Raw genomic sequence first — 17,203 nt, forward strand, 5'->3', positions numbered from 1 at the left:
TTGAGTCACATCTGTATTTATAAAAGTAATGAACAACTCTTAGAAGTTCTGATCTGAATAAGTGACTAAAAATGAGGATGCCTTTTTGAAGACTTAAATACTTCTTCAGGATAGTCTCAGTTCTTGACTTTTGTTAGGCTGAGGTAGCACTACTGTATATTTTGGTATAGTACTTTTGGCCTTAACTGAAATCTGGTCATAGAACAGCATGTAAAAGCGAGATGGATTTTGGTATTGAAAGGAGACCATTTCTTCTGTCATTTTTAAATCCACTAACTTCCTCCCTTGCCTTTGTAATATGCCTATTAGTGGACACAGTTTATCTGGTCTGCAACAGTTTCACTTCTTGTACTGGTGTTTTTAATTCCCTCTGTAGGAAGTCTCCGGTCTTGCAGTTCATCAGACTGCTTTAGTAAAGTGATGCCTCCAAGGAAAAAGAGGAGACCTGCAGCAGGAGATGATTTATCTGCTAAGAAAAGTAGACATGATGGGTATGTCATCTTACCATGAGCTAAGATTGATGGAATATCTAAAGTTGAATAGCTGATATGATCATGTTTTTAAATACTAACGGAAGTGTTATTCAAATTTGCTTGGTTTCTCAATGTGGAACCATAGCCTGTGATTGAACTGTGGGATATTGATAAACACATTTAGGTTCAGTTTTTATTTCACCTTTTTCTAGTCATACAAGAAGCTTGTAGGGAACTTCCTCTTGTTTGAGTTGGCCAGCTGTCAAAATAGACATATATTTGTTTGTTCCAAAACAACTTCTAAGAAATACAGTGATATTTTCCTGTATACATGTGTAAGATCTGGATTGGGCATTCTCAATCTACAGTCTGTCAGAAAAGTAAATGTCGTTGTAGCCCACTCAGCTCTTGAAGTCCTGCTAGTCATGTTGTGATTTGAAGCTCATCACGTACAGGGAGGGTGAAGATTGCCCAGGCGCAGTGATAGCCAGTGGTGGAGCAGTGATTTAGGTGGTGCTGCTCAGCTTCCCTCTGGGCAACAGAACTGCAAGTGGGTTATAACTGTGTGCATGAGCACTGTAGTCTTTTGGCCTAAGTGTTGCATAGCTGAGACTTCTGCAAGTGTTGAATTTTCAGGATGTATATGTTCATTCAGTCTCAGTCATTCAGAAACCATCAAATTACTCCTCATGTGCAAGATGGTCACTATTAACATGCACTGAATCAGACCTTGTGGGAGTACAGGACTGTACACTCCTGCATGATAGGTGCAGGACTGTCCTCACGTTGAAAAGTGGGGTATACAGCCAGAAAACTTGGTTGCTACTGCGTCAGTCAGTAGAATAGGAGCTCTATTACATTCATGTATTATTTGTGACTCAGAAAAGACATGCTTCCTTAAGAAGTAACTTCAGGAAGGTAAAATGATGCATTTCTCTCCTAACTGTCAGCCTGAAATCAAGCTGGGTGCTTTCCTTTTTATACTTCAGCATGAGTAAGAAAAATGCTGGTAGCCAAATTAAGCTTCCAGTTATGCCTCTCTAACTCCATTGTGTTTAATAGGGTTGCACAATTGTAGCTGCACTGGAATTTATTAAATGATCTGTTGATGCAGAAGAAGAAAGATTTCAACTCTCCCTTTCACTGCTTTGCATACGTAACACTAGCAAGAACAAAAAAGCAGCACATGTTCTTAATATTTTTTTTGTTGCTGTTTAGGAATAATGAAATATAACAGCTCAGTAGTTTATAGAGAACGTTACAGCTTATTCAAAGATACGCGTACAAGATGGAAGCAAAATGAGGACAGAATGTTTCTAGAGTTGAAATAGGGAGGTTCAGGAAATTTAACTCCATCTCCCTTTGCAGGACCCTGATAATAAAACAAAACAACCCAAAACCCCTAGAAAGTTAGATTGTCTGCAAGTAAGACATACTGATTTATGTAATTCAAATAAGAAAATGATGAGAAACTGATTTCTTACTCTATCAGTAGTATATATATAATAATTTTCAAAAGTTTATTGAAAACAGTTTTTGAAGGATTTTTTTTTTTTTATATCTGGCTTTCAGTTTATAACTACTGGCTCTAGTCTTCATTCTACTGCTGTGTGAGACTTTATTAAAAGGAAGACCTCAGCCTGCTTTTAGAAGTGGAGGTGAAACCAGATCTGCCAGTCATGGGCCACAGGGAAATATCCTTCTCTGATGTGGTTCAAATTTTTATCTGTCTTCCTTCTTTCTCTGCTTCCCAGTGTATAAGTTTCCTTTGTTTTGGTCCTCAAGAAAACAGTTTTTATTTCAGCCTGACTGGCAATATGAAGTCATTTGCTGAACAATCAGCTCAGTCTTGGAGCTCCATTTTCTTTCAAGGAAGGATTTCTTCTGATTTGGCTTATGCCCCTGTAACCTTCTGTGAACAAGTTGGACAAAGAGCAGGCTGTCTCCTGCTTCCATGCTTGTTTGTCAGGCGGAGCTCATGCCTGTCATGTTTGGGCTTTGGAGGTCAGACATCCCAGTTTGTCAAGCAGAAATCAGTCTGAAATCAGGAACCTCTACAGCAGCGTACTCTCGCAGACCTAGTTATTTGCAACACCATTTCCTTTTATACCGGATGCAGAGAATGCTGTATACAATAAAAACAGTATGGATAGTGCAATCAATCCCAGTTTATGGAGTAAGAGGCTTCTAGGCCCTGGTTTTTACCATTCCTTCAATTTTAGAGGCAGACTCCCTAGAAGCTGCATACTAGTAACTCAGGATAAGCCTCCAAGGGACGTTGGCCTTTGTGGATTCTGTATTAAGGAAAAAAGAGTAGTCAGTGTCTGTTCTTGAACGTCTAGTGGAAATGAAAAAATATAGTGTGTGCTCTCCAGAAGAGGCTGCCTTTCCTAACAGAGGTGATTTGCCACTTCAAATACTTACGATATGATGTAAGTTTTGTATGTTTGTCAGTTACAGTGGCAAACTTACAGGAGCAACATTAACAAATAAATTAACTAATTTCAAGTGTCCTATTTGCTTGCAGTGCAAAAATTTTAAGTAGTAGTCTGAAGATGACCAAATGTCTGTCATCATTAATGTCTCAGCTGTGATAACATCTAAATGTTGACGATTCCTCTTGGTTTGTCCACATAAAGGAGTTCTTTTTCTTTAATCCTTATGTGGATAGTTTTGTTGGGCGATATTTTCAGTCTTTGCTATTTGTGATGTGTTCTTATAATATCTTCAACTATGGTAGTAATGTTAAGATACGTATTCTTTCCAGAAAGTTTAGTTCAGCAGGGTTCTGTGCTGAAAGGGAAGATGATTTGTAAAGGCTCTTAAACTCATATGCTTTAACATATCTGATACCAGGGAGCTTGTGATAGTCTTCACCCTCACTTCCAGGCTGTGAGGGATACAGCCTTATCTTGGAAGGATTAGTGGGATAATGAGACTGGCTATTGAGGAAAAAACATTTATAGAAACAAATCTAGTCGTTAGTGAAGTTATCTGGAAATGCTGATCTCATGCGTGGACTGATTATGAAAAAAAAAAAATTCCAAACATGTTCTTTAACATTCTATCCTTATACAAAAAGAACTTGAATTCTGTTAGTGTTCATGACATCACTTTGAACCATGAATACTATATTTTGGTGGGAGGGAATTTTCATACCAGATGATATATAATGTAAAGAACTCAGTGCATTCATTTCTGGATCACAGTAAGATTTATCTTGCCTTGAAAAGCAGCTGTTGGAAATGAACAGTTTAGGACACACTCACTGGAACATAATGACTTGAAGACTTAGTTTGTATTTTCCTCTCGATATCACAGTCTTGACTTTATTGTACTTAGAACTCTCACAATGTAGGGTATTCTCAAATTTGAGTTAAAAATACATTTTCTGTACATTGCTCTTCCATTGCTGTGTTAAGAGTCTTAGGAAAGGTAAAACAAGTTTCCTGTAAAGTTATTTGCTAGGTAAGAGTATAGTCCTCACCGTGTAATTATCTAATGCTGTGTATCTGTTATACAATCTCCAGCCAAATATTGGCTTTTTCCTTATGGAAAAATGAACTGTATAATGTAATCTCTTCTTCCTGATAGTCTCATTAAAAAAAAAAAAAACAAACAAAAAACTATTCCTTATTCCAGAATCATGCTGAGAGCAAAAGTCTTACAGTAGTGGAAATTTTGGCCTTAGAAAGAAGAAAACTAGGAGTATTTATCCACTTCCCTGTTTTCAAGCAATTAGATCTAGAGTCTAATTTATCCTGGATGTGTGTATGGACCACATAAGGGCCTATTAACATGAAAAATAGATTTTCTTTATTCAGTAATAAGCTCTATGCTCTATAGTGGAAAAATGTAAGTTTTGGGAACATAGTCAACACACTGTTAATAACATGGCTAAGTAAACTGGGAGTGTACTAACGTTGGAAGTTTTCAAAACCTTCATTATTAAGAGGTTTGTTCTGTTGTTTACTAGCTGGTTTGGCCATGCTCCATGCAGACAGCCTGTGTTACCAACTGTCATAGATTCCTAGACCTTGTTCCTTGAAGTAGAGATTTTTAAATATGCACAAGTATAATTTTCCCTCTTTCTATATGTTCTCAGTGAATTTCACTTAATGGTTCTTATGAAACTTAAACTGGACTTGTGACTATCAGCATGTATGCTGTTATACATACTGCTCCTTAAGTAAGCCAGACAAAGTTCAAAACACTAATTAAAAGTTTAGAGATGATTGTAAGTCTTTAAATAGGGAGAGATAAGACACATTAATTTGTAAAACCTACCAGTCAAGTAAATCTGTCCTGAGATTTGCTTTAGACAGCCTTTGTCACGCTGTGCAAATCCTAAAATCTCTCTCCCGACCCCCCACCTGTTTCTACTACAGTATTTATGAAACTATTGCTAAAATCATAATTGTGAATGAATAGGTAAGGCCTTAAAAATACTACCATTTTGCTTCACCAATGAAAATTCTCAGCCAAAATTTTAAATTAATGGATCAGAAGTAATAGAAGTAGTAGGGCACATCATCTTCAAATAGAAGTTTGCATCTTTCAAAATATAAATAATCTGAAAGCAATTAGTTACTCAGTTTGAAGCTCAAACAAAATTAGATAAAAGTTTTGAATAAGTTCTGGTTGCATAGAAACAAAGCTGCTGTTGGTAAATTTCTTAATGTTTTCATTCAGTAAACACCATGTGAAATGAGTAGGCTGTAAATCTTTACAAGGGATTAACTTTTGACTTATGTACATTTTTTTTCTTTTCTCAAGTACATTTTTTTCCTTTTCTCCCCTTGAAAGATCTATTATGAGCTTCCACATTCAAGAGAATGTTTTCTGTGACCTAAAGACCATGTTTCACTGATCTCAGTTTGAAAATTCTGGAGCCATGCAGCCCAGAGTTGCTGCTGTGGCTGGTGTAGCTCTAGCACATTCCAGCAGAGCTGAAGCATGTGCAGAGCAGGAGTAGATACCCAACTTTGAAGAAAATTACCATGACCTTGTTCTTTTTGCTGGAAGTGACCATGTACTCTTTGGATCAATTGTCTAGTCACCCCATAACAGCTGGGTGGAATTTTCATGCTTTTGCTTTCCCAGCAAATCAGTTACGAACAGAAGTAGAATAATCTGGAAAAGATATGGATGATTATGTATTTAAAGAAACATCTAAAATTATTTTGTTTACATCTACCTTCCAATTATAAACCACATTGTCTCATCTTTATTGCAGGGATATAACAATCCCCTAGCTAGTAAGATGGATGATATTAGTAATTATTAGGTCATGATGGAGATACAAGTATTTTTGAGAAAAAAAAAACTTCACATAAGTGTGGTCAAGTAATTAATATCACTTTTCCAAAATCTAGGTAGATCAGTCTCATGTTGCTTTTTCCCTGCTCTGTCCCACATTCTTTCCTCTCTCTAGTTAGTAAAATGTAAAAGAGATGCTCCTTAAGGCAATATTGGTTATAATATAAAGAAACAGTTTTTGAAGTCTGCTGTCACTGTCCTGACACTGACAGTGCCATGCTAAACTAATAAAAACTATTGTTTTTCAAGTGAAGATTTTTTTTTTTTCTGAGTCATTGTACCTGCATGTATGAGAGACATGCAGGTATGCATCTGAGAGACAAATATATACTCTTCAGATTTTTTTTCCTTGCTGTTCCTGAGGGGCAGCTTGTCAAGGTTCAGAAATGAAAGGGTAATTTGAAACACAAAGGCTTGGAGTCTGCTGTTGTCCAGTAGTGACTGGTATAGCAGACATTCTGGGAAAAAGTTCTGCACACGCCTTTCTAGCTCTGATGATGGTGAAAAACACCCTTTAGCAATCCTGTTCCAGTGTCAGCATTCTCTGACAGTAGTACAAATTCTGGTACCAAAAGTACCAGGTGTACTCATTGGCCCTTTGTTTTTGTTTTGTTTTTTCTCTTTTCTCTTCTCTCCTCCAGACTCTGAGCAGTATGTTCTTTTCACGTCTGGTACGTAGCTGAAACTCTGCAGGTTCCTTTTATGGACCATCAATGCACAAGCAAATTACCAAACTGTAACATGGTTGGTGTAACGGTTGTCCATCTGTTTCAGGCTACTGGTGCTGGTCATCTTGAGGAAGCTGTGATCTGTTGATGACTTGCTCTTTAAAACTCAGACCTGTTCAGTATATGTTCAGTGCTCCCAAAGTATTCAGATATCTACCCTGTGCACTGTGGCGGTTTGTTTTTGTCTATGTAGCAAGAGATACTGTCCAAAGACAAGACGCATCATTTTGCAGTATGTATAGAGAAATTCCAGAGATATGAGAAATAATCTGATGCCCGATGTCTCTGACAGTTTGTCTTTTTCTCCTGTGCGCATACAGTTCTTGAGACAATAAAATCTCTATTAATGATAACTGAGAGGACACAGTCTTTGGAATCACCTTTTACCCTGTGCTGTCTTGTTGGGCTTGCTGTGATAATTGAACCAAGTTGTCCTAGGCTGTAATCTCAGACACTTCTACTTGCTTGCATGGATCTCCCTGCTCATCTCGCTTCACCAAGCACTTCAGGGATTAGGAGTCTCTCACTAATAGAACTGTCTGGTTTGACTAGACTTGGGGGAGAAACTCAATTGGTGTTTGGAGTAAGCAGGGAGATAACAGGCTTCGTCTACATACATGAGAGGTCACTAACACCAGATCTGCAGTGGTGTTACTTGTTTTTGTTGTATTCCTTTTCAAGTGATCCTTGTCTTGCAGAATATGTGATCTGCTAGAAGGTCCTTTAGGTTGAGAAAAAGGCATCTTGAGATTCATCCAGCCATTTTTGTTGAATGGCTTTATACTTCTGACTGTGTGTAGTCTGTTTTCGTTACAAATGTGATATGATATCACCTGCACTTTTAATGAAAGTCTGGCTAATTAGCTTATAGCAGGGACTGGAATAGCTCAAGAGTATATCCTTTCTGATTTTATTTTCTGAATTTGTGAAGTAATTTATCTTAGCGTCACAGGTTGGAAGTTCTGTAATCAGTTCTGGTTTCTCAAAAATCAAACTCTAGTGGTCAGATATTGAGCTTTTTGAACAAGGATAGGTTTGAGGCCAGAGGGTTTTGCTTGGAGTTACTTGGCCGTATGCTGGACACATGGACTCGCTAATGATTTTGTTTCCTGCGATTTCTAAACAATTACCTTAGCCTTAAGCACGACAAATGACTTTCAGTCTGTATCAGTCCTACGAAAACTTGCTATGAGTAGATGAAGTGAATGTATAAAAAGGGCTGGTTTTCTTTGTTCTTGTTCACCATTCCTTTGACACATAATCTTATAATTGGTATCTTGGTTCAGGCTACAGTATTTAGCTCTGCAACTTGTAGATGGAGAAATCCTTTTTCTGAAATACCCGGATGACCTAGAGCTCTGACAAGAACTCTGTTTCTTGAGGGTTCCTTCCTAAATCTGCTGTTCACATACTGACAGCTGATGTGCTGATGAGTTACGTGCACAAGCAGGGTAAGGCACTTGGTAGTCATCCCTTCATAAGAAAAAACAATGAGTCATGTGATGAATGTCTGTCTTTGGGAACCACATTAGCTTTGCATGCCCTAGGTCCCAGCAGCACTCTTATAGACGAATAGAGATGTTGACTAGCTCCTGGTATAATCAGTTTTCAACTTGTTATTCCAGTTGGTGTTTGTCACATTTGTTTGCTACAAAAAAGGGGATAGTGAATAATTAGAATTTTGCGAAAGTGGCAGAATGCCTCCTTTCTTTATATCAAGAAATTGTTTTGATTCCTCTGAGTTCAGAATAGCCTAAAAAAACATTGGATAGATCTTTCATAATCACAGTTCATTCTGCAAGTATAAGAATGTTAAGTTATCAGACTTGAGGGTTTTTTAAAATAAAATTGATCCAAGTGGCTTACACCTTATGTCTTAGTTGTTTACTTACTGGGCAGTGCTGTCAGCCTGTTCCCTTGCAACTGCAGTAAAGCTTATACAAAGTAGGTAATTCAAATAGAAAAAAGTGTTTTCAAAGTCAAAATAACAACCCTACAAATTATAGGTATATGGCTATCCATGTTTCTGAGATGTGTGGCTGGCGTTCTTGTGCAGTATTGCAGTTTTTTGCAGATCAGTGTGTTTCATTACAGTGTTAATATTCCTTTCCATCTTGAAATTTCTTAAGACCTGGTCAGTATAAGTGTACTACTCCTACATTTATACAGTCCTATAATTACATCCTGCCCTTTGAAGGCAACTGCGATGCTGATGTGGCCCACGGTGAAAATGAGTTTGACACCCCTGCTTTAAAGGGACTATGACAATAAACATTTAGTTCTCTGAATTACTGTCAGAATGATCTGTGTGCTGTTAACTTCTGTAGCTTCTTATAGCTGATAGCTGGGCTAGGTGGGGGACAGTGGGATCACTGTACTCCAAGCTTCTAAATACAGACATTTTTTACTGCATGTCCTTCTAGAAAGACAAAATGGTGATGGAATCAACTCCAAATTAATTTCATCAAGTTGTTTGAGTTCTCCTTGAATCAAGTAGCCGCTGTGTTGTCCTCCCCCAGCAGGGTTTGACCCTGCAATTGGAAGAACTGTGTGTTTGGAATGCTGACAGAGCCATTCTTGGCTGCCTTCTTTAGTCACAGCCACGTGTTGCTCAGCTCTGCTCAGCCTGTGAGTGCAAACTGCTGCAGTGGTGCCAGTGGCTCAGAGAATGCGCATGCAGCACTGAGCAGCTACTTGGCCTGCTGAGTCTCTTTAACAGGCACAAATGGGATAGTCTGTTTCAGAGAAGTCTAAACAGGGTGGAGTAACTCCTGAATTTCTGCTGTGCCTTCTGTACTTTAGGTGTTTCAGATACCAAATTCAGGAGAATGGTACTGAAGTGTTTCCTGAGTGTAGTTAAAATTCTTTACACTTCTTGTCAAAGGGGAGAGCATTACCTTGCTGGTCATCGCTAGGGGGAAGAGGTGTTATCGATTGAGGTTTTCACATTACTGTTTACCCCATGATGAATGAGGCTCCTTGAGTTATTGTCAGTGAGGATCTATAGTGTGTTCTCTGTGTTTCTTTTGTGTTACCAACTTACTGACTATGCAATAATCCAAGTGTGGGTCATATCTATTTTGGCCTTTATGCATTTTATAGGATTTTTTTAAGGAGGCAAAAAGAGTATGTGAACATCTCCTTAGTTAATAATTCAAAGTGTATGAAGTATGTGTGCACCTACAGGTAGGACTTGTGTTGACTGTGACGTTGAATTGCTCTGGGTTTAGACCCACAGCCAAGTTGCAGCCCATCAGTTGACTGTGGTAACTAATGGTGTGCACAAGTCTTAATTGAACTTAAACAAAGCAGCTTGGGGTTGAATTTGAACTAGTCTATATTTGTTTTAAGGAAGGTTCGTGTACATGGATAACAATTATGCATCAGTTGAAGTGTGACAGACTGAGCACACACAATATTTAGGTTCAGTGATTCTTACACTGTTAAGCAGTGTCCCAAAAGGCTGGCTATGTGGGCAAAATGATAGATAAACTGATTCATGAAAGGAAAAATGTTGCTGCTTAGAGTGGCTGTTGACTAAAAGATTGCTTTTAAAAAAAAGATGAATTAATTACTTGTTTCTCTTTCTTTTTTTTAAAGTATGTATAGAAAATATGATTCGACTAGAATAAAAGCAGAGGAAGAAGTCTTTTCAAGTAAGAGGTGCTTAGAGTGGTTCTATGAATATGCAGGTAAGGATGAAATGCAAATTTCCTCCTAATAACAATTTAACCTACACTGGAATACTGAGCTTTTCTAAGACTTAATATAGGGGCTTTTTTGTTGAAGTCTTAAAAGCTTTGCTTATGTTCTGTGTAGCATGAAGTTGAAGAGTTCAAGGGGCAATTTTGTCTTTGTCTCTATTCTATAAAAAGAATACAGAAGGTGTGTAACTTAAAATACTTTGGAACACATATACTTTACTATTCAAATCTGTTTATAATCAAAGCTGTCCTTCTGTCCAAAATGTTGTAACCTCTCTGGCTTTAGAAGTTCTGTTGTCTGCCATGTTAGTCCTGAATAGTACAGAAGAGAAGCGTGTCTTCAATTAAAAAAAAAACCATACATAGAGAGAGAAGGTAGAGGAGGTAGTAACAGTAGTGTTGTTCCTGATGAATCTGGTGCTTATGGTCCCCAAAAAAGATGTGAATAAATTCAAGTATCCCATACTAGTCTTGTATTTATATAGTTTTCCATCACAGGGTATAGGGAAGATAGACTGAATCATTTATTCTTGCCCTTGCATATGAAAATTTTCTTGAGGCATTACTTCTAGGCTAGTTAATTTTGATCTGCAGTCACAAGGAATGATCCATTAATAGTGAAGTTGGTCATTCTGTTCACTTTTTTACATGTGTTTTTATGAATGGGAGAACTTGAAGTACGGAGAAAAATGATCTAATTACTGTAAAAACCAAAAGGAAATTAAATAGGTGATTGACAGAGAAAATAAGATCACCTTGCAGTTTTCTGATGCCTTGGATAACGTTGCTCACAGCTTGTTCTGTCTTGTCTACTTACATGTAATGAAGAGTGACTTAATTTGATGTAATAAAATAATTTTTTCTTCTAATGAAATTATATAAACTAAATTAAATACTTTGAGATCTCACTTGTCTGTGGCAGTCTGTGAGAGGAGATTCAGATGAATTCAAGCCAAATCTAACCTGTTAGATTACCTGTCTTTCTGACCATCTTGGTTTATTTTTTTACTCTAGCAACAGGGATAACTCATTTTTGTCAAGACTTTAAGTGAAAGAGAGAATGAAAGGAAGGCTCTATCTGAAAGAACTTTCGGGTTTCTGTTGGATGCATACATCAAGATAAAACGGAAAAGCAGAGAATATAACTGTTTACAGTGTTAACTTTCTAAAAAATGAATTTTCAAAGAATAATCTCATTTTTGTTCTTGCTTCATAAGCCTTCTCCTTTATATATGCAGACAGTTGACACTGTTTTGTGAGGTCTTTTTTATTGTTGTTGGTTTGGTTTGTTTTTTTTCCCTAGGCTGTCATTATTTTAGAGAGCGAGTCTTTCTAAAGACTGTTGTGTACACTCAGAACTGTGAGAGGATGTCATGAGAAGATGGGGAAAGATAGAATGAAACAGTGTTATTTCTAGAATAGTAGGTCAACTAATAATAGATCATAGATTGCTCTTCCCTTTATAAAACCTTTTTCTTGCATGTAATCTTTATATTGGGTGAAAGTGGGCATTTCAGCCTCCAATGTTTATTTTTCCCAAATGAGCCCTTTTAAATGTGAGTAAAATAATGCTAATAAAATAGTCCAAATACTTAAAATATGCTTAAAAATATAGTTGCACACTACAATTCTTAATGCCTACATAGTTTTTTCAATAGAGTATTTTAGAAGTTACAAATATCTTGATTTAACAGCATGTTTCAATAATAGTTCATTCTAATAGCATCTGTGTTTGGAATATTTTTTTCCTTTTAAGTTGGCAAAGAAATAACTGTTATTCACGTCTTCCTTCCCTTTGCAGTTACTAAAATTCAGATACTGTGTAGCCATAGTATAGCAATATGAATAAACAGAAGCACAAGATTTTATTTTAGGCTATTTTTTTGTAGATAACATTATATAAAGATAGTATATGAGACAATAAGGCATGAGATTCTAGGAATGATAATGTCTTGCATCATGTATAGCTGTGTGTCACATTTTAATGTGAAATCTTGTGATAACGGTAGAGATTCAAGCCAAAAAATTGATTTCATTAAGCATCGTCCACTCATTTAACTGTGGTAGTATTATGTGGACGTTCTGCTACTCTTAAATCCATTGCTAAAGATGTTATTCATTGACTCTACCGAGATTATCTCAGTAAATGGGTAGAATAAAGGATGTTGTCAGGAATGAAAAGCTGTTTTACAGTTTTTCTGTTTCCAAACGTGAGATAGAGATTTAGGCGTATCCAGGTCTGATAGTAAGTGTAGAAATATTTATTGCATGTCAAAACAAACAAAAAAGCACCTGTATGGAATTTCAGGTTGTACTGCGTGATTGCGTTTCTCTTGTGCTGTATAGGTCAGACTGTTTTAATTTTCAGAGATGAGTAAAATCCATTTTGTTTGCAGGCACTGATGACATTGTAGGGCCAGAAGGTATGGAGAAATTTTGTGAAGACATTGGAGTTGAACCAGAAAATGTAAGTTCAAGGTCCATTCAAAAATCTGTAATCAATTATGATGAACATGAGCCAGTCTTATTACTCTTAGTTTTCCATCAAGAATTAAAAAATATTTGTATTTTTTAAATTAAAGAAATATAAACCAGGGAGGTTTATATACACATTTGGAAACAACTTGGCTTTATTTTAAATCACAAACTGTTAACTTGAAAAACCTCAATGTGCTTTTGCTGCCATCCATTCTCTTTCACTATCCCACCCGCCCAAAAAGAGAGATTAAAAAAAAATGAAAAAAGAGCTTATGGTTGTCTTTTCTGAAAGAACGTGACAACACTGGAGGTTTAATATGTAGCAACTATCAAGTAATGTTTTCTCTGGAATTTCTAGGAGAGAAAGGGATTTCAATTATTGTGAGCAATATTAGCACTCCCGTTATGCGATTTCAAAACACAAGTCAGGAATATATAGAATTACATACGTATTTTGTATGTATATAAGTAAAGAAAATTTTAAAAGGAAAAATTCTGCCTTGTAGAGACTTTTTCCTAGTGCCTCATTTCATGCTCTTTAAATGTATATGCAAGTCCTATCTTTTGTAAAGCATCATCTCTGACGAAGTAAAGTAAGAATTGCGGTTTTGAAAGATTTACTAGAAATACAAGATAGAGTTTAGTAGTATTACAGAACCTTGAGATCGATGCAGACATTAGCGTATGTAAATAGGTATTCTGATTTTGCATTAAAAACTGTTTAGAGCTGTACTAACATTAGCTTCGTAACAACTGCTTCTTCTAGTCTGCAGGATCAGTTGTCCTGCACGTTTTTCCATGTATATCGTGAACGTGTTTTCTGAAGTTCCTGGATAAGATAGTCATCTTATGGTATCACTTCATCTAAATTCTGAATTGCTTCAGTCTTTTGTGTGAGATGTGAAAAGGATTCTGTTGTCTTTTGGGCAAAACTGAAGTATTTATGTATCAGCCTCTGTTTGATGTGTGTTAATGTTCACGTACCTTTACTTGAATGTTCAGAGCTGCAAAATTAGGTAGGCTGATGGTACCCTGGGGTAGCTTGATTCAAGTAGGATCATTATTAGCATTAGAGTAATTGGATTTCACAAAGCTTATGGATTGCAACTGATGTTCATCTAGATAAGAGTTTAACGAATGTCAAATATAACTTGTTGTCAAATTGGTACTTAAATTTTGTAGTTGTTTTGGGAAAGCCCTTCCATAGCTTTTGTACCAACTCATCTTCCTCATTGCACTGCTGGCTAGATGAGTCTGTGTGCTCCCTCGAGGTACTGTAGCTGCTGGTGACTTGAGTGGATATTCACTTTGTATTTTTGCACAGTTATCTTCTCTTTGTTTGGTACAGGTTTGTCACTTTCAGGTTTTTTAACTTACAAAATAGTGTAGCAAAGATCTGAACATCCTATTTATATGTGTAAAGTATTCATAGCCTACTAAACAGCAGTTATTTAAAAATGTGTGAATCTTTTTGTTCCTTTCAGTCTTTTTTTTTTTCTTTAAAACAGGTAGTTATGCTTGTACTAGCATGGAAGTTGGATGCACAAAATATGGGCTACTTTACATTACAAGAATGGTTAAAAGGAATGACGTCACTACAGTAAGTGCTTCGAAAAACCTCTTAGGTTTCTTATACTAGACGCATTTTTTTTAGAAAAAATACACTTTGGTATTTTGACTCATAACACGTAAAGCAGAGAGTTCTACTGTGGAGGAGAAGTCATACATTTCTGGTCCTGTTTATGGTGGTACAGTCACTTAAGAGAGAACTTGAAACCTGACAGATGCATGTTTAAATGCAGATGGATTAAAATGTCTGCAGTCTAAAGAAAACAAAAATGTGATGAGATTGGACATTGTTTCTATCCAATCTATGAGATATTGGTATGTTGCTAGAGCATATGTAGTTTAAAATGCTACATTATACAAACCTTTTCTGTGACTCTGCATTGTTGTGTTCTAAGAGTTGCTTTCTCCACTTGAGAGCTTATCTTCATGACATAATTAACATAAATGTAGTTGAATAATCGTATGTTTCATAGAGAGTTGTATTATTAATAGAAAGAACCGTGTTTTGACTTATCTTGCAGAACAGAATCACTGAAACTGTGTAGGATGTTCTGTAGTTTCAGCAAAACTAGAGAAATATTGTTTCACTGCTGTGGTTTGTTGCTTGTTTGCCATGTGCAGACAAGCTCTTAGTTTCATCTGTTGGAGAGCGCACTTTCTACAAAGCCAAGCTATTTTTAATCAGAGTACCAGTGTAAGACTTTACTATTTTATCTAAAGCCATTTCACATTGTGGGTTTAATTGAGGCATCTTAATGCAGACATACTCATAAACATGCCTTTGTGCGGAGTGATGTGTTTTGAACAGAGCAATGGGGATATATGTTAGGTTCTTTTCTAAGACCTCAGACATCTCTATGAGAATGCAGACTCTAAATTTACTTTGTGCTTTTCTTGTAGATGTGATACTACAGAAAAATTGAGAAATTCTCTGGATTACTTGAGATCTTTATTAAATGAGCCTACCAATTTTAAACTTATTTATAGATACGCATTTGACTTTGCACGGGTAAGTACTGTTGAAGACTAGCATCTGAAATTAAAACTTCACTTTCCTAAGTAATAATTGAAAGAGACTGCATGCTTCTGTTTCTTTTGAGATACCACTCAAGATTGCTTCTAACAAATGGGACTATTAATGTTCTAAAAAAGTATATGCAGAATGCCAGAACTGAAAAAGAAAAGCGTATAAGATGCTTGATGTTCGGTGATTTAGTGTTTTGACATGTTTTGTTACCTCTTTGCTTCAAGGAAATAATTTAGACCCTTTTTCTGTTTTGTAGTGGAGCTTTGCACTTCTACTGGCTTTATAGCTACCCTGGTTTTCCTTCTTACTGTTTGAATTTTGTGAGAATAAACATATTTAAAACAGGAAGGCACTTCAGGCACTTCTGCAGGTGGTAAAAATAATTGATATGATGAAATCTGAATATGATATAAATACTGATTCAGATGACTGTTGGAATGTCATTAATAATGCCCTCAGCATTTATTAAACAACATCCAGATATCAGTCTTCCTGCTATAAAAAACATACTGATAAAATTGTGCTTGCTATTAGAACCCATTATATGTATAAGACTATTCCTACTTAAAGGGAGCAAGAAAAGAACTTTGGTTCTCTGAGTTAACATTTTGACATGGAATTTGGACTTTCATCTTGCTAACGTGATGGAAGGTACAGAAGATTTGACAGAAAGATGATCACAGGCAAAACTGAAACTCAGATCTCAGTGCCAGAGAACCAAAAGCACCAAGACAATTTGCAGGAAAAAAAAAAAAGTAACATGAGAAAAACAATAAGAACAAGTTGAACTGATAGCAATTCTGGTAGTTAAGTCTGCTATAAGGAGCTCAGGTTTGTGTTACATTAGTGCTTTCTGCATGTCAGTGTGCAGAGATTTGCTAGTAGTTCACTTTAACCAAGGAAACCTACAGCTGAATATGACAGAATGCATGGTATTAGTTAGTATGAGAGAAAAAAAAAAGCCATATTGATATCTTAATTCCTCCATTGCTTTGTGAAGATTTATTCTGCCAACTTTGCTCAATGTAAAATGCAAAAGCTGGAAATAACTAACATTACCAATGAAGTTCAAGATAGTGATGAAAAATTTGGAATTGATTAAAAATGTTTTACCAGTAGCAAATCTGTGCCAGCTGATGGCCTGTCAAAAGTAAGTTAGATAGAGGAAAGTGGGTGGAGTATTTTCAAGAGGTACCAAATTGATGTGACAAACAGTGTGACAAAAAGAATTAAAAGAATTTAAACACAGATGTTGTGACATTGTTTGTGACAAAAACCCCCAGACTGTAGAATTGCATATCAACAGGGTAACTGTCAAAACAATATTACATTAATAAAATTATTGAACTTCTAATACTGTGGAGCCAGGGGAAGTCTACAGGAGAATGGCATCCAGTAAGATAATAAATGAATGCTGATGAAGGCAAATATATTTATCTAGGTGCAGCAGATGAATCTGTACATAATTTTGATCAGAATAATTGAAGTGATTGATAGAAAAAAGCTGATGGGAGCAGATTTCATTTTCAGTTCAGAAGATTGTATCATTTTCATCCTAAGGGGAGTGATTTCAGGGAAGAGCTCCTTGGCAAAAAAAACACTTGTCTAAATTTCTGAAGTTTTGAGAGTGATTTTTTTGAAAGCATCTGTTGTGATTTGGTATTTAGAGTTAATTTGTCAATAAAAATAAGTATCATCAAGGTTTTGTATGGTATGCACAATGTAAGTCAGCATGGATTTGAGGAAATAATTTAAAATGCCATATGTTGGTATTAAGCACAAATACATTCCTCACTCCCTCTTTGCCGTTGTCACTGCCAAGTTTGAGAGCATACAGATGCATGTATTTCATGGCTTTAAATAGGTCTTTCATCTGAAATATTGGAGAAAAAAATCTGAGACTGT

The 17,203-nt window shown here is 36.3% G+C and overlaps 1 protein-coding gene across 11 annotated transcripts in view; it reads left to right on the plus strand.

The window, feature by feature from the left end:
- Nucleotides 1–17,203, plus strand: part of DCUN1D4 (defective in cullin neddylation 1 domain containing 4) — a 60,648-nt gene that overhangs the window by 17,767 nt on the left and 25,678 nt on the right. For 8 of the 11 annotated variants that reach the window (XM_071807486.1, XM_065837070.2, XM_065837071.2 and 5 more), the window contains 5 exons: nt 377–491; nt 10,121–10,212; nt 12,621–12,691; nt 14,211–14,302; nt 15,172–15,280. In XM_071807486.1, the coding sequence (XP_071663587.1) occupies nt 377–491; nt 10,121–10,212; nt 12,621–12,691; nt 14,211–14,302; nt 15,172–15,280 (479 nt within the window). The remainder of the gene's footprint in view (nt 1–376; nt 492–10,120; nt 10,213–12,620; nt 12,692–14,210; nt 14,303–15,171; nt 15,281–17,203) is intronic. The other 3 variants (XM_065837075.2, XM_071807490.1, XM_071807491.1) reach the window with 1 other exon arrangement.

Source organism: Patagioenas fasciata, chromosome 4 (genome assembly GCF_037038585.1).
Source record: "Patagioenas fasciata isolate bPatFas1 chromosome 4, bPatFas1.hap1, whole genome shotgun sequence".
Lineage (NCBI taxonomy): Eukaryota > Metazoa > Chordata > Aves > Columbiformes > Columbidae > Patagioenas > Patagioenas fasciata.